This window comes from Oxyura jamaicensis, chromosome 4, assembly GCF_011077185.1.
Source record: "Oxyura jamaicensis isolate SHBP4307 breed ruddy duck chromosome 4, BPBGC_Ojam_1.0, whole genome shotgun sequence".
In the NCBI taxonomy this organism is placed as follows: Eukaryota; Metazoa; Chordata; class Aves; order Anseriformes; family Anatidae; genus Oxyura; species Oxyura jamaicensis.
In genome coordinates, this window is record NC_048896.1 from 72,294,267 (window position 1) to 72,320,745 (window position 26,479).

A 26,479-nucleotide genomic window follows, 5' to 3' on the forward strand; every position below is an offset into this window, starting at 1 on the left:
AGAAAGAAAGAAAGAAAGAAAGAAAGAAAGAAAGAAAGAAAGAAAGAGAAAATAAAAGAAGACCACACACACACCACCATGTAATAGAACATGCTGGCAAAAAATACTTCAAAAAACGTTTCACATTGATGAAAACAGACATTAAATCAGCTAGTGAAAAAGAGACCATAACAAGAGTGATATTTTGCTCATGGTCTTTAATGTTCAAACAGTAACAATGGCTACTTTTAAATTAGGGTTGGGAAAAAAAACTTTCAGTGAAGATGCATTACAAGAATTGAGACATAGAAACATTTCTTCCAAAAACCAAAATATTTTCAAATGAAGACTGCAAATACCTAGCTACTTGTGTAACTCAGCATAAGTTATCAGGCAGTTTGGGTTCTTTTACAAACATGTCAGTTTTAGTGTTTCAGGGGGCAAAGGATTTGCAATGTACACGTAAAATTTTACGAAGAGAAAGAGGGGTCAGAAAGAGAAGAGTACAGGAAAGATGGGTGGTGATGAGAGCCCTCATCGTGTGTACTCATGCAGAAGCTTGGAAAGATTTGAAGCTGATATAGACACCTCACATGAGACCAACATGTTTTAATGACCAGAAGCCTCCCCTGGAATAAGGTTGATGAGTGGTAAACACTCACCAGGCTGGGAGCTGTCAAGACTACCACAACATCGTGTCCTGCACACCACTGCTATTCAAGGTGCTCACGATGCAGATACTTGCTCACCTACATCACAAATGAGATCTTCTCTGGGATTCATAGGAGGAGAATGATTTCATTTGGAATTGCTCTTTATGGAGAAGCTCAGTGGTATAACAGAGCATGGAGAAGAGAACACAACTGATTTTTCAGGGATAAACTATAGGTAGATTAGATCCCGGCTACAGATTATTTGCTCAGTAGGGTAACTCCTGAAGTCCCCCCTTGGATTTTACTTAGAAAAGCCATTGCATCCATTCCTGTTGCAACACATGAGTCAGGGTTTAGTCAGAACAGACACTGCTCATTCTCTTGGGTTCCCCACAGAGAAGGAGAATCATCCTACGGTTTTGTACATCACTGTCCGTGGCAGTGTGCTATAGAGTTCCGAGCTAGCTGAAGATCAAGAAGGGCAGCAGAAGCCTTGGGATGAGACAAGTCTGCAAGATCTGAGGGATGATGTGGGGCAGTGAGTTTGGTACAGATAACATGAGGAAAAGGGGGGCACCACAGCTCACAAGGAACATACAACGTGGCAGGTTGACCCCCTACATCTTCCAGCAGAGTCCTCTTACACACTTGGAGTTTCAACCTCCTTAGTCTGGCTTTCTGTGCAGGAGGGTAACTTGGCTCAAGCTGGTATGCCAGGATTGGATGCTCAGACTTGCCAAGCTCCCCAGGGTGCAAAACCTACTTCAGTCTTTGCTTCATAGACAATTACTCTTACCACGCAACCCCCAAAAATGTTATTTAGCCATTCTAAATATGCATGTTCAACATTGCCACGTACTTAATTTTTTACTATAGTAGGTCACTGGTTTCACTAAAACCACAGTTTATTAAAAAACGTACTAAAATATTGTGAGAATTTTAGTGCTCATGAAAAAATACCATTCATCCCTGCAGAATGAAATCTTTTGCCTCCAAAACTATGTCGGAGACATGAGAGGTGATGATAGTACAGATGTGTCTCTGCCACCCCACCCATGTGTCTAAACAAGCCTTGACTGCAAGCAAGCCTTCCTGGGGTTGTAATTAGGTCAGGTCTAGGAAGAATCAAGTTAAGTTCCTCCTGTTTCATCCCATTTTTGACCTGAGGCAGTCTCCATTTTCCTAGGAAGAGGACTATGATAACAACATAAATCTCACAGAGCCATGGGACAACTAACAAATACCTATCAAATACATTTTAATCGCTCCTACGCTGGACACGCTGGGCTCAGTCACTGTTGTGACTGTGACTCAGGCATGTGTAAGAAGTGGTAGGCTTGCCTGCAGGCCATTTAATTGAGATGATTCGCTTCTGTGGTTAGGTAAAGGAAGAACTTCCAAAATATGAGGAAGAACTTCCAAAATATGAAAATGAAGTGTCAGGACTTTACAACAACAAATACAAGACTCTTTTAAATAGATATACAATGGTCAGATTTTATACATTAAGTTCTTAGAGTAAAAAAAAAAAAAAAAAAAAAAAGCCTCCACATGGACAGATACATTGAGGGGAGGCTGATCCAGGCAGAAGTCTGTCATTAAATAAATGCAAACAAACCACCAACTGAGGAACACCAGTAACAAAATCAGCACATCTACGGTCCGTAACTACTCAAGTCCAGGCCAGCAAAGTCCAAGCACAGGGCTGCGAATAAAGGCATTTGCCTGCACCCACCATTTTTTAAGATAGTGCCCACATGTGTCGGGTGGGGCAACAGATCAGAGAGAGCATGCATCTGTCTTATTAGGGGCACCTGCACTGTGGTCCTGCCAGGAGTCCTCCTTTGATTCACCCCCATTATCTCTGTCGCAGCGTCTCTGTGAGAAGACAGAGAGAACGAACGCAGGCAAAACCACCGCCAGCAGCCCTCAGAAGATCTTGCACTCATTAATGGAGAAGAGCTTCCGCCTGTTCTGCCTTTTGGCTTGGTTGACTGCTGTCCGCACGGCGTACTCAAACACCTGCTGCACGCCGCGGTTGCTGAGGGCAGAGCACTCCAGGTAGCCCTTGGCTCGCACGTCCTGGGCAAGACGCTTGCCGTCCATCGGGCTGATGCAGGAGGAGCGGTAGGGCCCTGTGTCGCGCTGGTCAGTCTGAGTGGCCACCACCAGCACGGGGATGCGGGGCAAATGGTTGCGGATCTCGCCGATCCACTTGTTCCTCAGGTTTAGGAAGGAGCTGTGGTTTGCCACTGAGTAGCACATTAACACCACATCTGCCTGCTGGTAGGAGAGGGGGCGAATGCCTTTGAAGGCATCGCTGCCAGATGTGTCCCAGAGACCTAGGCTAATCTGTACTCCATCCATGAAGACATCCACTCCGGTATTTTCGTACACAGTGGGTCTGTAGGCGTCTGGAAAAGTCTCGGAGGTGAAACGTACCAAGAGGGATGTTTTCCCCACAGCCGAGTCCCCCACCAGCACACACTTGATTGAATCCAGCATTTTATTAATGTCCAGGGCCAAGAGCACTGTCTTGGAGCAGCAGAAGCACGATGCGGAGATGCAGTAGTCTTAGGGGCTCTCTAGATAACTTCCATTTGGTGAGAAACCATCCAAATGTCTTTACTCCTCAAGACTTGACTGTGTCACTTGAGTCTAAAATCCCCTTTTCTCCCACACGGCTCTGCGGTGCTGTCAGTTTTAATTCTTCAGTGAGTCAAGCGATGTTTCTGGAAGAGTAAAAATAAAATGTAACATTTGTAACCCACAGTGAACCGATCGTTTTCCATCAAGATAAAGATCCTTGGACACGTCCTTGGACGGCCATGGGGATTACCCCACATGGAGGACGCTGAAGCCTGCTGTCCCTCCCAGCTGGCAGCATGTGTAGCAGCCCTTCACATAAGCAGCCTTCTTGCTGCTCCACGGGGATAACAGTCCTATCACCCCTGCTGTTCTGCACTGAGACCAGCTGTTTTTTCCCTCCAATTTTCTAAAGAATTAATAAAATCACGATAACTTGGTACAATCTTACTGGCCAGCTTTTAGTGAGACATTTCCTGCCTCTGACTTTCACCAAGACTGCAAAAATCCTAAATTCCTCCCAACCCATCGGTTCAGATTCCCTTGAAAATATACCCTTTTCCCCTAAAGGTAGCCATGAGAAAAAAGTCACTTTGTGAACTGATTTGACTATTTAAGCAATCCTATAATGAGCAGCAATGCCAAACTGCTTGCGACAACGAGCAAGGAAAGACCTCAGATGCGAATCTTGACTGACACGAACCTTAACAGTTTTCAAAAGAAATGTGGGATGCGCAGCAAAAATACCAAAAAAGTTCAAAATGTTTCTTACAAATCTCTTCCAACAAGCAAGATAACACGAGCCAAAGCAAGCCATGCCACCAGTGCTGCCCCAGTCAGACAATTTCATCTGAAGGGGATGCAGCTGCCCTGACATTTAGTCTGTTGAAAAACCAAACTGAGAGTAACTCTTCATAGTATGTAATTGCTTTTGAGCTGCTTTTGAGCTCCTGCCAGCATTCAGTCAAATTTTCCTATTTTGAAAGCATTTGTCTCTTCCCCACTGGCTGCGTGCAAGATTCGCTGCTCACACGGAGCTGCACACAAAATGCTACAAAATTCACCAACTGCAAAACTGAAGGAAAATTAGTGCTGCTCAGCAAAACTGTTGAACAAAATATCACTGGATAATTTCAAAATTTCCTGTTAGCATTACACAGACAATATATTTCTGTCTCCTTCACATATGGACAGAGAAGTCGCACCGTGAGGTTGTTTGCACAGAAATGAATGAGGGCCACCAGACGCATATACACCACCTTACAGTAACGCTCTCCGGTTTTGCTACCTTAGCCCCACCACTGCACATTTCTAGTACGCTCAAAGCTTCGTCTTGCTTCACAGAGTGGAAAAACAAAAGAAAAGAAGAGAAAGGTGCTGGGCAAGCTTACAGAGCACATTGCACAGGCGTCGACAACTGCTGCTGGCAACTCCCCTCCTTCCATTTTGCAACGAGGCAGCCTCCTACCTCCTCCCGTGCTGCTGGTGTGCCCGCATTTCTCCCACCCGACACACCGGCCAAAAGAAGATGTGTCAGGGCATGGCTGGAGCATGTTGCTTTATAGAGGCGGTGCCAGGCTGCAGGGCAGCTCTGTGCTCAGCGGGGTGACGGGGATCTGCGGGAGCCATTGCGACAGGCGGCGCTTCCTGGCCTGCGCGCACGGCCACACGCTCGTCATCTCAGCTCATTTCTGGGAAGCAGGATAGAGGCCGAGGCAGGTATTCATTCCTGCCTGCTGGGAAATGAGCTGCCCTGTGAGTTAAAGGTGGGGTGGCAGCCGCTGGAAAATCGCTTTTCATGCTTCACCTAAGCCCTACTCCATTCCCCAAGCAAGTAATCAAGGGAATTAGACAAGATATTTAAAAAATACAACTATGAAAATTCAAAAAGTATACACAGGATATGTGGTCCAGCTACTTAAATGCATCATCATCTTTCCTACGGGGTATTCTACTTCAAAACTGTGTCAGCAGTACAGTTTTAAAACACCACCATTCACCACAAGCTGGTAGCGTGTGATTCAGAAAAAAACGTGTGCTCACAGGAGAAAGTTAACGCGTACCAAGTTTTCTCCTTGGAACAAAGATTTCTTTGGTGCAAGTAGTCTTTAATGCCTTTAGCTTCTTTATTTTGTTTATATTAGAATGAGGGAAAAAGTCAGAATGCCCAAAGCACGACTTCTCATAAATGCTGACAAATCGTATATTTCATAAATGCTAAAATAGAAGAAGGTGGATAAAAGACTGTTCTGCTACTCAGCTTGAAGATAAAACAGGTCTGATTTTGTTAGCTATTTTGAAAAGAAAATATATAAATGATTAAAGCCTAAGAAAAGGGTTTGAGAGCTAGCGTACATGGCTAGTCGACACACGCAATCATAAAAGATGAAATAGCGTGACAGCGCGGCTACATTTTCAAAGCAAATTGTTTTGGTCTATAAATTGCACTGCACGTAACCAGATCCCTACTCTGCTCCAGAGGACAGACTGCAGTCAGTGGTCCCAATCTTGCTTTTGTTCGCAGCTTGCTGGAGTTCAGGCACCAGCATGTATTGTTGGGATACTGAAGAGCTATTCTAAACTATGCACATAGCCTGTCACTGACATGGCCTCAAGATAGGAGAGGATGAGTTAAAATAATTATACAAGTTCATCTCAATTAGTAGAAAAACCTTTAGATGAAACATCAATAGAAAACAGTGTCCTTTAAAGGACAGACCAGTACGGGGCACTGCTACGCACCAGTATACAGCCGGTTGTGTAAATATTTGCAAAAGCTTTGGTTCCCTTCCCTCATATTATATGCGACAGTCCTGGTCTGACAGTCCAGCATGCTACACCCATTAAAAGACTGCACAAAACCTTCTAATCATGGACAGTTGAGTCTAACCTACTGAAGGATTTTTTCCAACACTTCGGTTTGCCTAATTTTACCGATTTTCTCAAGTCCGTTTTGTATCTGGAATTCCAGAAACATAGATCTTCTTTTACACTATTTTGATGTATGCTTTCATCACTTGTAAAAACAAAAGATTTTACTTAAATAATATGGTGAGAGCTTTTATAATGTCAACTGTGAGAATTTATGTCTAAATCTGATACAGTTCTTATGAATAGTGACCCTGTGAAGGTTGGGATTAGCTTCAAAGAAAATTCCTGCACAGTTTCCGACAGAACACTGTTTTTCCAAAGATACTGTATTGTCTATGTAACTATGTCCATGCAACGCTTTGCTTCGCTTTCCCATTTTTCTCGCCTCGTGTTTGGAGCAGAGGGCCTCACATGGGTGCGAGGTTACAGAGCCCTCGGCCTCAGCCCTGAGGTGACGACAGGAGCATCACCCCAGGTGCCTGCAGTGGAGGCAGCCAGCTCCCCAGAACCCCTCACAGCCTGCAGGGTTGGGGTTTCTGGCAGCGGCAGCGAGCAGAGCTGCGGCCTGTCCTTCCCTGGGAGCACAGACAGAACCCACAGGGCCATGCCAGAGCACCACCTCAGCTGCTCTGCGGGATCCTGCTGGGCAGCACGATGCTGCGGCACTCATACCTGTGGATTTTACTCCTATCATGAGGTCCTGTTTCACCGCTTCCATGCAAGCTGCTCTGGTCCTGCTGCCGTGGGTTTGGCTGTCTTTGTTCAGCCCAGCAGTCCCATGCAGGTAAATGCCTCACGCTTGGTCATGGCTGAATATGATACGGGATGCGACAGTATGGGAGGAGGAGCAGAGCAGCACCAGGCTCCTTGAGGATGGAGGATTCACATGAAAATACATCCGCAAAACACTAATTGACACTAATTGACAAAACACTAATCCGCAAAACACTTTGTTGAAACAAATCTACCAACACACAAAAGCAGGACTGCTTGTATCAGAAGGGGTAAGTTTACTGGCTGAACCAAACGGGATTCCGTTCATGCCAGGAACATCTCTGGCATCTACTACAGGGTCACCGTGAGCACAGCTCACTGTGGTGAAACACCTGCAGGGAGCAGACAGTGCCTTATGATGGGAGAAAAACAAAAGGGTCAGGATCTCCTGATTTCCAAACCCTGTCTTGTGTATTGTGCTGCACCAGGTAGGCTGGGATTTGGAAGGGATGAGCTCATACATAAACAAAATTATGCAGGCAAGACAACAGCCTTTTCAGATACTACACTGCTCTGGCAGCCGCAAAATGCTTCAGAGAGTTAAAGCAATTAACATGCTAACTATTATTGCCATTATCCGGTCCCTACCACAATTATATCTTAGTGCAGTTCCTGTTGATATCAGGATAAAAGCAGGCCAATTTTTCATCTTGAACACTGTGTACAGTAGCTCTTGAAGAAAACTGATGTTGCAAGGAAGTAAAAATATTTACTGATAAATACTGATAAAAAAAAATAAAGGCTGAAAACCAATAGAGAGACTTTCAGTGGCTGTGCAATACTTGACTGGGCGTATTAGCTTTGCCTGCATGCATTAATCTTCATGCAGTCCCACCTCACACAGAGATGGGGTCTGCAGAAGCGTGTCTACAGCACATCTGCACTGTGTTGGTTATAATCAATGTTCATTCCAACTGCACTGCGATACATAAAAACTTAATTTGTGCCTCTTGTTTAGAGGCCCTAAAGGAGAGGGAGGATTTATGGAGACTATTGTCACTGACCGCAACAGTGCGCGGCTTTACGCCCTCACCTCCATGGGTGCCCTGAGTGCTGCAGGGTGCAGATGGGGCCTGAGAGCTAATCTTGTGAGCAGGAGGAGGAAGACAAGGAAGAGAAAGAAGATGAGAAGGAGAAGGAGGAAGAGGTCTGGCAGAAGATCAAGAGAGGTCAGAAACTGTGAGGGAGAGCACCCAGAAGATGCAGCAGGGAGATGGTTGTTCCCCCTGACGGAGACCCCATGGATGTTGTGGATCCTGTCTGGATGCCCAGGTAGGTCACCAGGTCACCAACATCATGCCACCTTGTCTTCAACTCCATGGGCAAATCGTACTTGCTCCGTTCAGACACAAACCTCCAGACCGCTGCAGGGGCCTGTGCCGCCGCAGCCCAGGGCTGCTGCAAACTCGCACATCAGCTGTGGCCTGTCTGGAGCCTGCTGCTGCTGGTCTGCAAGCAGGTGGCCCCTTGCTGCAGTTTCCTGTCATGCTATCATTAACTTGATGCTCTGACACTTGTGTTAGCTACCTCCTGGATTTTGACCCCATTTTAAAATGATTTTGATCTATAGCACTAAGTAGCCCTTGTCTTGTCAGCCTAGGAAATAGCCTCTCTTCTCAGTGTCACCATTTCAGTTCATAGTGCCATTCTGTGGTGGTACCGCTGCCATGAAGGGGAACTGGCACACAGCCTGCACCTTTGCAAGATGCTGCGTATTTTCCCCATATTTTACTCCACCGAAAAATCTACATTCAACCCACTCACTTTCCAAGCAGACAACCGCAGCATCCATCTGTATTCCCTGGCCCACGTACAAGACAGCAGGTTATTTGGTTGCTGGTGCTTCAGTCATCTGGTGTATTTATGATATAGCCAGATTATCTCTCAATGTGTTTTTCTATTTTAAAGAATTATGAAGATGCAGAAAAGCTTGGATGAGAGCCATTATACAGATATTTTATCCCTAAGTACAATCATACCCGCAGTGGCTTCCTAAAGTTAGAAGAGCAAGCAACAGGCAATGAGCCCATATTTTCAAAGTCAGGACGTCTTGTCATCTCATCTCATCTCAAAAAAACAATTTTCTTCCAGAATAGAAAAAAAAAAAAAAAATGCAGAAATTTTTCTGTCATTCCCTTACTCGCCAAACTGAAATTCTGTTCTTTTTAGAATTTCATTGCTTTATTTTGGAAAAAAAAAATGCAAAACTGGAATTAAAAAAAAAAAAATCTAATTCAGCAAATTTGAAGAATGGACAAACACGTTCTTAGGAACCTTTACTAAAATCACTGCAGGATCAATACAAAACCTGAAAATAAAAACCTCGGTTTCTTTGTTTGGCAGTTTTAACAACTGAAACTGAAGTAAAGGTTTTATGATCAAATATTCAGTCATGTTGCCAACTTTGTTATTAATTGGGGAACACAAGTCATCAGATTTAAAAGAAAAACCCTCATATTGAGACCAGGGAATCTTGCTACAAAACAATGACAAATTCAGAGCAATGTTATTTGGAATGAGATACGAAGACCAAGTAAATGGATGAAAGCTTTTCTCATAAGTACATGTACGTATCTACACACTTGCTTACAAACATGAACATAAGTATAAAGCTGCATAATGTTATAGTTTAAATTAAAAACTGGTAGTTCATTACTTTAGTAGCAGTACCTATAATGAATACGTCTAAGCAATGGATAATGACACATCTGAAGATCTATTCAATTTACTATAGTCACTGAGAAAAATTATTCAACTCTCATTTTAGTTAACCAATTAAATAAAGAAAATACTTATTTTATCTTCAAGAGCCCTTCATTTGTGACTAATCACACCTTAATTCAGCTACTTACAGATTAGGCACGAACATAAATAATTAGATCCACTTGAAAAATTAACAAAAACTCTGTAAGACTCTCTTGTATCGGTCAGAGAGCCTAAATCCAATGGAATTCAATTCAGCTGTGTTAAGTACCTGCTTCAAAATTCCATCTATGAGTCTGAAGTCTTTTTTTTCCCCATGGTTATGGCATGACAGAGTAAATTACGGATTGTGCAGTATTCAAAGCACTACAAGGCTTTTTCAAAACTGACCCATTTTCAGGATAAAGGTTGCATCCTCTCCAAAGTAAAATTTGGGTAAACTGTTGTAGGGAATTAAACCCTTCACAGCCAACTGGTCCATGTGCCATCCTCAGCCTGGTCCAATACCTTCCAAAGTCAGCAGAAATGGAGCAGCATGTTGTGCCCAAAGTGTTACACATGCTCTTGCACTTACCAAGCGTTTCCATCTTCAAGATACAGGGTATGTCACCTTCCTTTCCCACCCTTCTCTGTAATAGCTTTTCTTCTCTGCTCTTAAACAGTGAAGAAATTCTTGAGTCTCGGCACACATGCGGCCTGAAACGGAGCAGCTGATGTGCAAATGTCACACGTGTGTGTGTTCGAGCACTGACGTTCGCCAACCATCTGTCCGTCTGCGTTCCCTCATAGCTCTGGTTTTGTACACACACACACACTTATATGAGCATACATATATGTATTCACCACTGGTATAGAACTACTTTTGGGTCCAGATGGGCATACAGATACACTTTTGGATGAATGCGGATAAAGCGCTACATGCAGATTACAGTTCTGTTGTATGTACCCATGAGAAGCCACCCTGTGTATCAGAATGGGCTCCCGGTTATAAAGCAAATCTCCTCACAAGCCTAACTTCACTGCAACCAAACTGATGGACCGATATTCTAGATTGTATAAAATTTGATAATTGACTTCAATGAGACTACTGTGTGTGTAGAATTATTCACATGTGGAAAGGTTTGCAGCTTTGGGCCCCAAACCACTTCAAATTTTTCGTGCCACATCCTCTTTTAACAGAGTTCACCTATCTTGAAGTTTGAGACAAATCAAAAGGGCACTTACAACATATTTTTGTAGACTTTTTTTTTTACAGGTTTAACTCTTCAAAATCTGTTCTTTTGTTTTGCTTTGTTTTTTTGGCTGATAAAATATGAACTATTCTTTTATTTACAATCTCTAACAAAGATTGCAATCTCTTTCCAGAAAGCCTAGCCCTTTCTTTCTGCTTGGGGATTTTTGACCATCTGCAGATAAGGGTATAATCATAAAGTATCAATTTTCTATTCATACATAACTAATATTTATTAGTTTTAAATAAATGTTGTAATTTCTTGCATAATGACGCATTACTTGCTGTCTGGATGCATAGAAATGTATACACACATATGCAAAAATATCAAAGAAAAACAGCATATATTTTAAAAAAATAACCTTTGCAATAATGAATCTATACATCCACATACACAATATTATATCCATATATGCATGCATGCATGCTTGTATCTACATATGTATCTACATACATCTACATTGATATAGATGTTCATGTACACTGATTTTTGTTCATTGCAGACTTTGCTATAGATCGGCATACGAAACACATATTCAGTTCAAGATATCTCACCCTCATTTTAAAACCTGCACGTACATTTTGCATCAAACAATGAATGTGTTATTGAAATGACTTGAAATTAAAATGTAAAGATCATGGGCTTTAAATCACCTTATTTCTACATATAGGCATGCATGTGTGTTTGTATACACGCAAACAGAAATGACTGCTCAGCTACGTCTGGGTTTGCAATAACAGATATAACTGACAGATCATAGAGTCTTTCACATGCAAATAAATATATAGACATACATTTTAAACAATTGCTTTTCTACTGTATATGCAGCTGTTAAACTTTTTAGACACATCTTTACAATACATAACGATAATTTGTTGTTAAGGAGATGCATCAATTCATATAAAATCCTGCAGATGTGTAGCATGGTACAATGCCAAAGCTAACAACTGCCAACCCCACATTCACACCTGCATTCACAGGCGAAAGGGCTTTTTCTCCCTCGGGGCCCATGTTGAGCCCACCGCAGCGGAAAGAGCTGCCTTCAGCGTGTTTCGGCTCTAACCCGGGGTAGGATTGCGCTCCTCTCCCTTGCTTGCACGGTACCCAACATTCTTGACCAGGTTCATTAAACACTACGAAGCATTATAACATTAGCAATATAACTAACAGCTAATATATGAATAATACAGGTGGCATAACAACCTCTCTAACACCCTCCCTAGCACTGAAAAAAATAATTAAAAAATCATCCTACCATTTCTCCTCTGCCCTCCACGGATCCCTCACAAGATCGCCAAGGTTACTTTCAGAGGTCTATTTGGGTTTAACTTTGCTCAGTTTTTATCTGTCGCAAAGTAAGGAGGCTCTCAAGCCCAGATTTTCTCCCCTAACCTCGGGAGGTTTTCCGTGTTCATTAAGTTCAGTATTTGCATAAGATTGATTTCAGTGGGAGGTAAAGGTGGAAGAGGAAAATGTTAGTTAGAACAGAATTATCCAACGTTTGACAGAAGATTTGCATATTTTGTGATAAGAATAAAACATATTGAATGTACACAAGTTCTGAGCAGCAAATAACAAAGCACCATTTGATGAAGCAATTCAGAATATTGCCTTCTTGTTAAAATACGTTGTGGGTTTTTATTATTATTTTATTATTACTTGGGAAGGATGCGTATTTACTGCATGTCACTGTTCAGTCCTGTCCTGATGAATGTTAAACTTCTTCAGTTAATGAGCAAAGCCAGGATTAAGTAAGCAACAGTAATTTGATTGGTTATTTATTTTGTAACACTAAGAAACTGGCTGACAATTTTAACTTTGGTTAACTTTTGTTTGGAAACAAAAGGTTTCTCTTGCCTCTGTATATATTAGACTATTTAAAATCTTAGTTTAGATTTCAGCCAGAGGGAAAGTGCCATTCTTCTGAGTTCATTCTTAAATTCTATGTGTATATGCACATATGTTAAAATGTTAAAAAGTTTGAGGGCTTGCTTGGAAATAATTTCAACCACTTTGCAGGTAGAAGGTGCAACACAAAGCATACAATTATCATGACTTTTCATGCATTTGTTGATTGAAGGTCTTTTTTAATTTATAAAACAAATTGAAAGGATAAAGGAGTTGCCTTCCACAGTCTATCCTACAACTCAGTATTCCTACATTGTACCTGGCATAAGGATAAAATCTGAGTTGATATATATTTATGACATAGGTAGAAAAATACTTTTTTTTCCTGCTAAATAGCCTCCCTAGAATTCCTTAATTGTAGTAAATTAAATTAAATGGGAATGTCTACTTGCCTATAAGAAATTGCCTACATCCTATGCTTAGTTATGAACACAGCAATTGAAATTGTCCTATTGTTCTTTAAAGATTCCGTTGTGTTTTTTTTTCCTGGAATTAGTACAGATTATACCTGGCAGTTCAGATTTTGCATCAATTTATATCTTACATCAACCATATGCCAGAACAGACTACATATTTCAGGGCCTGTTTGCCTTCGCTTTTCTCTGATTCCGCTATAAACTTAATCTCTTGTCACTTTTATATAAGATAATAAAACTTATAATACTGCAGGCAGCACTGGGTCATATGTAATAGGTTAAAAGGATAAAAGACTCTGCCACCAAAAGTAATATATAAATCCTTCTCACTCGTTCTTCACCTCAGTACTTTGAGAAGCCATTTCAGACACTTAAAGCTGACATCTATTTGGCTTTCCGTTGGTTTAAAGATCATGCAAGTCCCCATGCTTTGATAAATCTTACTGCAGAGTTTCTGCTTTTCAAAGGGAAGCATAGAAAGGAACATTTTACATTTTTCCTTAATTTTTACATATTTTGCATGAAAATTATCTCACAAATGAAAGAAAAAGATATTTTAGGAGAGCTACATTTGAGCATTATGCAAACATTTCCCATGCTTTATTTTTGAATCCTGGGAGACTCGATTCAAACTCAGCTATTTTACACAACAGCTTTTCATCCAGAATTAAAATACTACTTGAAAGATACATTAATTTTAAAACCTGCATTACATTTAAACTGATGAAAACAAAAGAAATTACATGAAGGATTTTTACGATACATGTTTTATAATATATTTTTGTAGTGAGAAAACCACAAGCGCACAGATGATGAGAGGAAGTTAATAGATATTCAAATATGTCACTAATTCAATAACTTTGAACTCTAAAAAATTTTCCATTTTTTAAGCACAGTTATTTGATGGGGGAAAAAGAAGAGAAAGCAAGTTGCAAATAAACTGCATGTCCATTGGCATGCCCTTCAACAAAGAAGAACGAAAGGTTTTCTTTTTGGATGGAAAGGCTTTGTATTATTTCAGTGACTGTGCACAGCAGATAACCAAGCAGCTAAGCTACGCAGGGGTCTTGTTCTCACACTTGTACAGTTGGACACCCAGTGTTACCTGTACTTTGACATAAACCAGGATAACGTTCAAAAGCAAATGCCTGTCACTCATGAGAAAAAGAGGTATGACCAGCTGGTAAAACGACTCCAAATGGGGTTGTTGAGCCTGCCACTCCACTGTACGTTTGTGTGTGACAAGTGGCACGGAGCACTGTAAAGCAACCACAGCTCTTCGTGCTGACTTCTGCCGGGCGAAGTGTTTGTTCTCTTTCCAACACGTTGGGTCTTTCTTATGTGTTATGTCCCCATGCCCCCCCTTGGGGAAAAAACCCAAGCCATAGCAGAATCCTGTGGTTTCCAGCAGGTTCATACAGCTGGTCATTTCACCAGGTAAAGGTAAGCATGCCGGTTCAACACCGCCCTCACCAGTGAGGAATTTACACTTCCCCGTGGCTTCTGAGTGTGAGGACTAAATACAATTCCTCATGTGAAAAGAACAATTCTCCCCACTGTTGGAGAAACATGGGCACACGGCGAGTGCTGAGGCCGCGTTCCCAGCTCTCCTTCGTCACAGCCTCCAGGCCTGCTGGGGCCATTACTCCACGCTGCTCTGGCAGCTGCTCGGTTTAGACCCGATACACCAAGGCCTCAACCAGTGACTTGCAGTGCTCACACTCACTGCTGCACTGCAGAGCATTTTCTGGCTCCAAACATCTCTCCTTCCACTGTCATCAAAGCTTTGGGTAGATGAGGAAGGTTTTCCAATTTTTCACTGGCATCAGAAACAAAGGACAACTAAATTCTGCCAAATATATAAGAAACCATGTTTGGTTTTGCAAAGAGCTGTGGAGAAGCCCACAGATTTTGTTGCTACGTTGCTTTGTTATATTTGTGTGATCCTCTGCAGGATTTTAAAGCATAATGCTTTAGTAGTGGGCTTGAGACAGCTGCAGCCAACTTCCTTTCTTGATTACTGCACTTTGGCTATCCCAAGCCATATTTCAGTTGTTAGGTGTTAGCTGTTTCCATATTGAGGAAACAGTTGAAAACTGCTGATTTAATAAAACCACATACCACTGGCCAGAAAGTGAGAAGCTAATTTGGAGTGATGAAATGCTGTGTGTTGTGATGCCTGAAATGTCACATTAAGACTTTGAAACAGGCAAGATATTCCTTCTATTTCTTTTCAAGCAATGCTCAAAAGCATTACAGAAAATAGACTATAAGTGTTGCGCAATCAAATCCAAATTGAATTAATCAGGTGAACCATGCGTTCGGAAATATTCACCTGTTTCTTAAATCATAGCACCAATGTTTTACGAAGAACATTGAGGTGTTCATTTTAGGGAGAAAAGGTGTTTTTCAGTGAGAATCCTCTTCATTTACAGCTGTTAAACTAGCTGCTGCTAGGTATTTAGAACGGCACAGAAACAGCAGCAGGAGAAAGGGCAGACTCTCATCTCTCTGTCTAGGCAACCTCCGGACGGGTTATCTGAAAGTGCCACCAAAAAAAGGCCACAGGCGCTTCCGCCGATGCAGCCCCGCAGCTCTGCAGGGTGGGCCGGCAGCTCAGCCTGCAAGGCCGCCAACACAAATTGTGCTCGTTTCCTGCAGGCTCTGGGTACTCTGAGAATTGTCCGTGTACACCCCAAGGACTAATACGGCTCACTTCTGGCTATGTTACTGATTGCCTCCCTAATACCACTGCCACTAGCAGCTATGATCAGATGCTGCTGCTTTAGTGCCAGCCTCTGAGGCTGCTGGGCCCACGCAGCAGGGAGAGGTATTCCTTTTCATCCCCAAGTTCACATTCCCCATGGAGAAGCTGAGCTGTGATCTGCTAAATTTCTACATTTTCTTCTGGAAGCTGGTCATTGGGCTGGAAAAGTATTTTAGTAACTTTCTAGAAGTATAGTTCTATCTTCACGGTTTTGCTGAGCGGCATGTAGGTATAGCGATTGTCCTCCGACACAGGCGGTCATGGGAGGCCTGATTCTCGGCTGCCGTGAGCCTATCTGCTTTGGCACAGTAATTCCCTTAAAATGGGATTAAGTAGCAGTAATTTACAGCCACTTTGCCCTGCTGATGGACTATGAATTTGTGTCTTGCTGTACATGAGAGTCAAGCCCATTTTTTTCTGTTTTAATTCTTTCCTCTGGACCTTAGACAGCAAGTAGAGGTTACTTATAAAACCACTAATTCTCTACAAATATGGAACTACAATTTTTCCTGGTTCCTGCCACCCAACCCAGTGAATATATACCTTGGCATTACACCCCACCACGGCCTTGTCTCTCTATGTAGTAGGAAGCAAGTGCACGTGGGGCTTTTCCTCCCAAGGCCCAGACATAGTATCCTCATCAAATCTGTGCCAACTTTCACTTGTGTGATACGTCTTCAGACCTGCCTTTGAAAACTGACATTAAAACACAGACTAAAGTCAGGTAGGTGTATATGGGTGGTCTTTCCTACTGGAACATTTGCAAACACCCATTGATCCGAACGGCGGGTTTTAGAGATGTAAAACACAAAGCCACACAGCGCAATGCACAATCCCACCTTACTCCGATAGCAGCAGCAGAAAGGCATGAATTGATATTAAATATGCCAGCAGATCTGTTAGATAACAACTGATCCCTCTTACCCTACCTTTTCCCCACACAAGTGTTTTCCTCAGGGTAAATCCTGTGTTCAAGCCAGCGTCCTCAAGACACCACGGCCCCTCTCCCGCCCCATCCACAGACAGAAACACAGCTGCAAGAAAAAGTTAGAAAGCCTTAAAGCATTTTATTCTTCTGGAAGCTGGTCACTGGGCTGGAAAAGTATTTGTAGTAACTTTCTGGAAGTATAGTTCTATCTTCACATTTTTGCTGTGCGGCATGTATAGCGACTGTCCTCTGATACAGGCCATCATGGGAGGCCTAAAATTTAGAAAGCCTTAAAGCTAGATTCAGATTTTTCAGAGGGACCTGTGCTGGAGGGACAGTTCCAGCCTTTGTATGCTCCTTCTTCATTCACCTTTTAGATTACCTGCCTCTCATTGGCAATACAAGACCATCCCACTGCCAGATGCCATTTCAGTGAGCAGGATCCAGCAACGCGTGTACAAGCGTGCACACATGCGTGCGCACGCACTGCTCTCTAACGGGATCCCACACCATGACCATGGCATGGTTGGCTCTGAAAGCAGCTGAGAAGACGCTGTGGGGGTGAGATGAAAGCAAAGAGCTGCACCCGCGGCCATTTGGATGGTAGGCACAGCCCCTCCATCTCAGGGGAAGGCAGTTAACGCCCAGCGGGACATGGCTGCGGCAGCAACCAGAGCCCGAGACGGAGATGTCGGCAAATTACATGTACTTCATACCTCACTTCAGTCCTAAGAACCTGAATGTCACCTTTCTCAAATTCAAACAATAAAACTTACATCTAAATTTGCTTGAAAACATTTAAGATGAAGTGGAAGTTTCCCCCTAACCACGATGTACTTCACAAATGAGGAAGAAAGCCATCCTTTGAGTTTTAATGTGCCTATTGCTCCTGTGTTAGTGTTTCTTACAACAGCAATGGGAATCAGAATCAGGCCCACCATTTTTAGAATAATTCACGTTTTCTCTCTTTTTTCTTCTACCAGTTAAGATATAAAATACTCTGGCATTGCCCAGCCTATCGCACCACTTTCTCTACTTTTATATGAGGCCTTTTTACACTGAAGTGGAAACAAAAATCCAGAAGATCCATGACCTGGGTTGGGATTAGACAACTGCTTAACAGAATATCACAATACTGAATCTTTAACGGATGGTATTAAAAGTAGAACTAATTATGTAGAACTAATTATGTAAATCCATTTCAGAATGTTATTAATAAAAGTAATACTAAAGATACTGAATTTGATTCAGAATATACATTCACTATATGACATTTAGAAGGAAAAAAAGACAAAGAACTTACCAGGCGCAGGAAGCTGAAAGAGGCTGTTGAAAAATAAACGTTACGGAAGTCAACTATTCTGGGCGAGATAGGGGAAGAAAAAAAGAAGAATGGAGATCTGTGTTCTTGGGTTTTCAGGCGGACTTTTTTTTAGCAGATTAGAAAAAATATTTTATGTAGAAAGAAGGGAAGAAAAAAAAAAAAAAAGTAAGTGGTGAGCAGGGCCCTCTGCACCTACAGGCCAAATAAGTCCCGGAGACTGGGTCACTCATCCGGCAGCGGCAGTGACAGGGGACCCAGATGTAGTATGACGAGAAATAGCGGAGTGGTTTAGGGTAAGTCAGCTTCCTGGTGAGAGCTCCTCGGCGCTGCCTGTGTGGGTTTTGTTGTGGGTTGGCGTGTGAGCGCGAATGTCTTAATGTCTTTGGTGGCATGTAAAAACCCGCTCCTCGAAGCTGGGGGAGGGAGGTACAGCCGGCAGCCTGCAGCATGCTCTCTCTTTGCAGGCTGCTGCTCCTCGAGCCGCCTCTGCTCCAGCTGCTGGAGGCATAGCACAGCCCCACAAGCAGGAGAAGAGGCGCAGAGCCACGGCTGCCCGATGGTTCTGCACATGATTCATGCGCTGGTAGCATGGCATGGTAACACTTGGCATGTTTTTGTGCAAGCTGGAATGACGCCTTGCCTTTAATAAAACAGCGTGCCTTTCCCAGCACAGACAGCTCGAGCAGGCCGGGTTATCATCACTTCAAGCCTTCCTGCCACAAGGCTCCAATGCAGGTTTTGGGATTTCAAGTGCCTGGTCTACGGTCTGTATTGTAGGAGCTATGAGCATTCCCCAGTTCCCATTTCCCAGTTCCCTGCATGCTCCTTCCTGACTCAAGCCCTATGTGCACAGGGATCCCTCTATCCTTGCCACCCTTGCCATAAGGAGGCTGCACAGGTCGTGGAACTACAAGAGGCTGCCCACGTTGAACGAGCAGGCAATGGGACTGCCATCAGGGCATCCCTGTCCCAGACTTCTGAAGCAGCCAGAGAGCCCTGGCACAGCAGGACGGGGGCCCCACGTTGAATGCCACGGGCCCTAGACCTGACCAGCGCAGGGGGCTGGGGCTCCTCAGCCAGATACACAACCACAGCGTTGCCCAGCAGCCTCAAGACCAGCCTCCGGGGCAGAAAAATGGAACCTGAGACCTTTCCAGAAAATACTTTGGTCTCGTTGAAGCCATTCTTGGCCATCTCTTGCCTTGAAGTAGCAAGAACACGCTGCCTCCCTCATCCAGGTCTAAAGCTATGCCTTTCGTGTTCATTGCTGTATGAGAACCCTTTGATGAAGAGAGCTAGTGAATTTGTCTACATAAACATTATGTTGGTACGATGCATTCCAAGATAAAGTTATACTGCTTCCAAGAATGATTTAAAACCAACAAATTACAAGATAAAACAGAAAGGAAACAAAATGATAATTTATGTGTAGATGAAACACAGTTTGTGCCAAAAATATAAATAGCTGCTGAAATAATATTACCTGTGTAAAGACGCTGTAAACATGCTGAGATGGAGCTTGCAGAACAGTGCTGCACACTTAGGCTGGGGAATCACAGCGAAAATAAATGAATTCAGTTAATTATCTGTAGAGATGAAGGTAAGGAAAGGTGGCTCACAGAAGGCATTTTTGGAATAGTCTAGTCCCAAACGCTTCAATACTCCTTTTCATTTGAGACAAAATTTTGGATAAAAGGCTTCAATAACATATGTGAGAACTCATGTCACTTAATTTTCACATTAAACACCTATTCTTCTGTTTTTAACCAGGTTTGTGTTTCCCAATACCAGTGCAGGCAATCAGGCAGTAAGTTTCCATTGCGATCATGATAAAGAAGTCAGACACCCAAACATTTAAAAATGTTTCCACTAAAATGCTGTGGCTTGTCAGAAGTAGAGAAATAACTACCATTTGCAAATTATATTGATATAAATGTCTTAGGTGAAGTCTAAACGTCTGTTACCTCTGCTACAGATAGAACTACTTTAAATGCAGATATTTTTTCTGCTTTGTTCTGCAGACTAATCCAGATGTGAGGCCATCTGGGTAAGCAGTCTGCATTTCGGATAAAGAGCGCATCAATCTGTGAAATACCTCATAAACAACTTCTGAATTGTGAGCTCTGTGAAAAACAAGGCTATAGGATAAGAAATAAGCTATAACATGCCTTGATTTCCACCCATTTCCTTCCACTATGCTTCCTGGAGCATCTTCACTCAGTAATTTCCTAAAAATACTTGAATGTCAGGACAGATTTTTTTTATTATTCTTTCATTTTTTGGAAGTTTTTGAATAAATTCTGGAGCCTTTTCATAGGTACGCACATGCTTTGTGTATCGCTTGCTCCATGGCTTCACTTCCTAGTGACCTGGGATACCATGAGGACCACCCCAGCTCCACATTCACTGCACAACGCACAGGCAATTCCAAAGTCAGGTGCAACATTGCAGCCTAACAGATATGTTTCCCTTGGTAGTTTTTTTTTTTTTTTAAACATTGTTCTTGTCTTTCTTGCTGCAGCTTTTCTGCCCCTTTTCACCACTTCACACTGTGCAACGAAGGGGAACATCTGGCTGTGAGAAAATATTGTTAATACATTCAAAAATACCTTGCTTCTCCTTTTTTTTAAACTCAGTATGAGTCATTAACTGGGACTTTCAGAAACAAACACTTTGTTGTGGAAAATATTTATGGGGGTGGAGTGGAGGGTTGCATTTTTTTATTTTTTTTTTAATTGAAAACTAAGTTGACAGCAAAAAAAAAAAAAATAGTCTTAAACCTCAAGTAACTGAGGATTTATTACCAATAATGTAAAATATCATTACCCGGGATTTTGTCATGGCTTAGGGTGGTTTAAATGACAGGTCAAGTTTGTTCCTTGATCCACTGATTCTGTCTGACTTGGAGAAATTATTGGGAAGCAGATGTTGGGAAGGGATTTGAGATCAAGAAAGGAAGCTGTTCCTGTTACCCTGGCCTGACTTCCTTGATGTTCTCTGATTTGCTCAAGAAGTAAACCATGGCACACTTGATACCCATTGTATTTAGCCCCTACAAGACCTTCTTGTGTCCAAAGTGACCATTATGTTACACAAAATAAAGCCAATTGTTTGTGTCTAGGCACGTCACCAAAGTTACAAACAACATACAAGGTGTGTTTTTACTCAATGATTTTTTTAAACCATCATTTTCAAAGGGGAGCAGGAAAAAATGTGTGCCGTCAAGATGTCAGCAGCGCATTGGAGAACTGGGATGCTGCTATTTGCTTTCCCTTGAGTTCCTGAGCAGTACCAGACAGGTACATTGCCCAGACCCATTTCAACCTGGGGGTGAGCACATCCCCTTTCCAGGGACAGATACCTCAAAGAAAGGGGGACCTCCTTGCAGCATGGAGGAGAGCATTGCAAAGGTCTCTAAAATGGACCAGCATAGAAATATCTGCAGAATTACTCATTGTCAGAGAACTAAATCTGAAAGAGGAAATGAAAACACAGTTTCACAAGTAACTCCTACATGGATTTTGGTAAAGTATATCATGACTTTGCCTTGGTGAGTTAAGGCTTTGGTTTCTAAGCAAGCTAACTCGGTGGTTAGGCCCCCCTCAGCTTGGTGTTGCAGTGGCACAGTCTGAAGCATGTGGTAATAACACAGAAGCCAAACCCTGACATGAGGCTAACCCTCAGCTCAGCTCTCAAACCTCAGCTGTCAAGCCCCTTCCAAGGCTCTGCCTCTGCCCTGAGGTGTGCCAGAGGATCCAACACAGCTCCAGTGTGGAGGGAGAGGCTTTGCACTGCTACAAAGGAGCCTGGGCCGCGGCCACCAGCAGTATACTCAGTGGGCAGGGTGGGCCAAGGAGCACCTCCATCTGCCCTGCAACAGCAGATCAGCCCCCATAGTGACATGGAAGCATCATCCTTCAGTGCCAGGCTTGCCCCACACTTCAGGTGGCCACGGAGCAGCTCTCAGCTGCTCCTGCTCTGGGGATCAGGCCCTGGGCCACCCAGTGTCTGGGTGCAGCAGTGATGAGATGGGTGGGGGGCACTGAACTGGGCCTGTCTGAGTGCAGACCTCTTGGGCCCAACGTGGAAAACCCCAAATTGTGCAAATGGTGACCAGACTTGGGTTTGGCTCTAAAACTTGGGTGTGGGCAGCTATATCATTATCCATCCTTCTTTCAAGACCAATCTAGCTCTGTTCCGCACACTGAACCCATATGCTGGTGGAGCTGCAGCAAGCAGAGGTTTCCCTGCTTTTTGAGACCTCGGTGTTCTGTAGTCTCAACAACAGAATTACTCTTTACTGCCTTTAATTTTTGAACAGATTAGCTATTTCTTTGGGATATTTCTCTTGAGATGTGGCTGTAAGTGGCATATGCCATGAAACAAAGCTGATGTTTACACTCTTTCTTGTTATCTGACAAGCAGAAAAGTGACGATCACATCGTGGTATAATTCCTCCTGTGACGCCAGGAGGGAAGTGGCAGTCAGGACAACTTATGGGAAGTGCTCTCCTTTAGAGTAACTTGAAAATCTACTTCCCCTTTCCTAAAAGGGAAGCATGCTTAGGTACCATACTGAGGGTTACTTAATTCCCCCCAGCTTTCATCTTAAAATAGTCTATCACAAAAGCAATCACATTACTTCCCCAAAATTCAGTGTTCTTCCCCAGAATCAGGTAGACATCCTAATTCCCCTAACACCCACCAGCCCGATTAGCAGAATAAATGTCTTCCTCGTGTGACACACGACGGAGGAGGCTCTAATGGTTTTCTCTGTGAAATCGTGCCCAAGCACTGAGGAAACGCTGGTTCCTTCTTCCATTCTCCCGGGGAAGAAGAATAGGTCTGTCATGGCAGGGAGCTCCCCTGTGGCTTGTCTACATGGCACTGCAGACGCAGTAAAAGAGGGTAATCTGGAATGGAAAGGATGACGCACAGGTGAGGAAGACTGCTTTTAGAGGTGGGAGTTGGAGGCATTGCCTTCTGAGTTAGCTGAAGTCAAGCAAACATGTAATGCTCCCACAGCCTGACCTGACAATACAACCATTCCTCCCATTCACAGACAAAACAAGGATTGAATCTGTGGCACATGCACAGGATTTCCATTGCTCGCTCTGCTGCCCAGTGTTTGCTGCCAGCCATGGAGTGTAGGTAAGAGGGCTCTGTTTCTCAAGATAATACAAAAATAATAACGATCCGCGTGGTTGCTTACAAACTTTTAAAAACAACAGTTGTCATAGAAGCACTGCCACACTCAAATGTCCTACAGCCCAAAGAAAGTAGCAGCTATCACATCCTGATCAGACAGAGGAAATGCATCAGCATTTAATATTGTACTATTATTTTAGCACACTGCAAGTCAGGTCAAATGTCTCCGGAGCCGTATGAAAAGCATTCCTACTCACAAGGAGGACACAAATCTAGTTTTAGACCCAACACCATGACAGAGGATACAGAACAGCTTAGGACAATAGGGAGGAAAGCAAAATGGTGTCTGTTATCCTTTGCCCCCACTCCACAGCCGCCTCAGTCCTTTCTGTTTTCGCAGCTCGGGTAGCGAGTTCAGATAGCATGACAACACAAGGGTCTCAGGTCGTGGGGACCTCTGGTGGCACTGGGGATACACGGCTGCCTTTGTCAAACCCTAAAGTGGCAGAGAGATCCTAAATTCTTGTCTCTGAATAGATGCCAAAAGCCCCATTTGTCCACCAACAATCCATCCAAAACTACAAGTCCTCTTCCTCAAAATCAGCAGCACAGTTTTCATCTCAGTGAAGAGGAAGATGTGTAGCCCTCTTACAATATGAAAGCTAAGTAAATGAAGCTAACACACAGAACAACAAACAAAACAAAACTAAACTAAACAAAAACCCAGAACCTGGCCACGGGACACAACATGCTACTCACAGGATGTTGAGCCCTACCTACTACGTGTATTTAATTCAGCAAAACATCTGAATGGTGCGTCCTGGCAGCAGTCTGTTTCAAGCTGCTGATTGATAGATCAAACTCTATGGGAGCTGGAGGAACAAGGCTACCCCAGCAGTAGTGCCCCAGCCATGCAGGGTACCTTACCTGAGTGCTGCAGGTACTCCCCAGCACTCAGGAACACGGGACAGACCAACCTCGAGGTTGGGAAAGGCTACTGGATCCGGCAGAAGGGTGGAGAAGGGAATGGGGCACCATGAGGTTGGCAAGGAAGGCCCTTTCTTAGGGCAATGAGCCACAAGACAAGAGAGCTGTTAAATACCACATTCCTAAAAAGCTACAGCTCCCAAGTGGCACTCCAGGCAAACACAGGCCCTGTTTCTGGGAAAGGCTGTCTGAGAAAATCCTCAAAAGACAGCACCTCCCAGCTCCAGGATATGTAGAAGCCACACAACCTAGAGGAAAAGGGGAACTTTGATCAGGTGACAACTGGTAAGAAGCTATAGCTAGCCCAGCCAGGCTCTGTGACACATAAAGTCAAACAAAATCAGGAGTCCTTCCCTGTGAGCTTTCAAGATGACTCTGCCACCAGCAACACCCACGGCGGCACAGGACTCCAGTGAACAGCACTTCTTTCCCTGCCAGGCTCTGAGCAGCAGCCAGACAAGCTACAAAGAGCAGCACAGGACAACTAAAGGAGAGAACCCAACGTTATCATCTCCAGATCTAAGTGCAAAATGCACTTCTAGGTCCTGCCCATCTTCAGTGAAGAAGAGCAATAACCTTTTGAAAACAAGCCCAACCCCACCCATATGCAAAGAAAGAAAAAAAAATTGCCAAAACAATACTCTGAATACAGTACTCTTCCTCTGAGGAAGAAACAAACAGCACGTGATGTGTAATAACATCCTCCAGTGTACCTCACAGAGCAACAACAGCTCTGGGAAGGGCACAGTAAAAGCTGCTTCCACCACCCCTCTATGTCATTAGCAAGGGCACCACCTATTGTCACAACACCTGATGTGTTCCACCAGCACATCCCACCTTCAATTGAATGTTAATTATTTGGGCTGATATTTTCTGTTTGCCTGTAAAACTAATAATTAAAAAAATACTACCCTTTAATTTTTGACTATAACGTTCAAACCATTTCCATAGGTAAGGACAAGTTAGAGTCGTCCACCTCTCGTATTGAAAAAGGCAGAAGGACTTTCAGAAATCTCCAGAGCACCAACAAGGAGAAAACTCCCAGCTGTAAGCAGAGAGGAACTCAGAGCTGGCCCAGCACACAAGGAAGTAAAGGCATAACCAAAGCAGCAGCTGTTGGATCAGGACGGACTGTTCTAGCCAGGACAGGAGCCACACTGGATCTCCGCACCGAGCACTGTGTACAAACACTGCTGTCCTGCCTCCGGAAAGGAGGCAAGTCCAGTAGCAGTACCTTCACTTTAAAACACTGCAGTTTGAGAAAATCATCCCCGAGGTGGCCCTGGCTGCTAGAAACAGGAATCTGCAAGTACTGCAAAAAAAATAACTAGACATTACTCGGGCTGTGGTATAGTAGCTGTGGCTCAGAATCAGCCATGTCAAATCTAAGCTAGCTTCTACTGAGCTTTCATGTTTCCAAATCCCGTTTTCTCCACCCTCTTTAACATTTTTTTAGTTAGGGCTTTGCTGTGCAAATGCACAAACCTGGCTTGTTTCTGCAGCGTATCCAAGCTATACGGCAAAGAAATTACAGGAACGATTCTGCAGCAGCCAGCTCATGTCGAAGTCAGTTGTCCCCAACCAGAGATAATAAAACATGCTGGACTCTAGCCAGCACTTCGCTCTCAGGTGTCTTTCCACACTTGCAGCAACATGATACAGCAATACCCACACTCGATCTGCACAGAGCAGCCTTGGGAAAAGCTCAGATTACTAGCTATAAATCCACGGTCATACAGCAATTGCTCTTCCTCAGAATCCGTCTGATTATTGCCTCTGAACGAAGGGGTCTCACCAAAGGAGGTCTATCCAGCATACTTTCCTCCACTGATATCCCATCTTTACACTACTCCTACGAGCCCCCCTGACGTATGCCACTGCCCGCACTCTCCTACACGATAAACTGGGCCTAAGCAGCTTCTCTTCAAGGAAGGGAAAAAAAAAAAAAAAAAAAAAAAAAAAAAAAAAAAACCTGAAATCATGACCCTCATTTTCAGTAATGTGAGCATTCAGCTCCCACTCACATCACTTAAAATCAGGCCACAAATCTGTTCCTTTTTACGCCTGCAGATGGTTGCTTTTTCTCCCCACAGATGGTATCCCGAAGTCAGGACAAGTGGCTTTCATGCAGAACTCCAAGTCTATTTGACAAAATCTGATACGAGCTGAAATGCAGACTTCCAAGGAAAGACAGAAGGCTATAC

General features: G+C 43.4%; 1 protein-coding gene across 4 annotated transcripts; it reads right to left on the reverse strand.

Moving 5' to 3' along the window:
- Positions 1–182: 182 nt before the first annotated feature.
- On the reverse strand, positions 183–18,604 carry RHOH (ras homolog family member H). Of its 4 annotated transcripts, XM_035326183.1 has the most exons (3): positions 12,054–12,247; positions 11,767–11,931; positions 183–3,364 (listed from the first exon to the last, which is right to left on the reverse strand). In XM_035326183.1, the coding sequence occupies exon 3, from the start codon at positions 3,135–3,137 to the stop codon at positions 2,562–2,564; it is 576 nt and encodes a 191-aa protein (XP_035182074.1). In that variant the 5' UTR covers positions 3,138–3,364; positions 11,767–11,931; positions 12,054–12,247; the 3' UTR covers positions 183–2,561. The 4 variants fall into 4 exon arrangements, with proteins under 4 accessions (XP_035182074.1, XP_035182070.1, XP_035182072.1 ...); XM_035326179.1 differs by lacking the exons at positions 11,767–11,931; positions 12,054–12,247 and adding an exon at positions 18,121–18,604; XM_035326181.1 differs by lacking the exon at positions 11,767–11,931.
- Between the last annotated feature and the right edge of the window lie 7,875 nt (positions 18,605–26,479).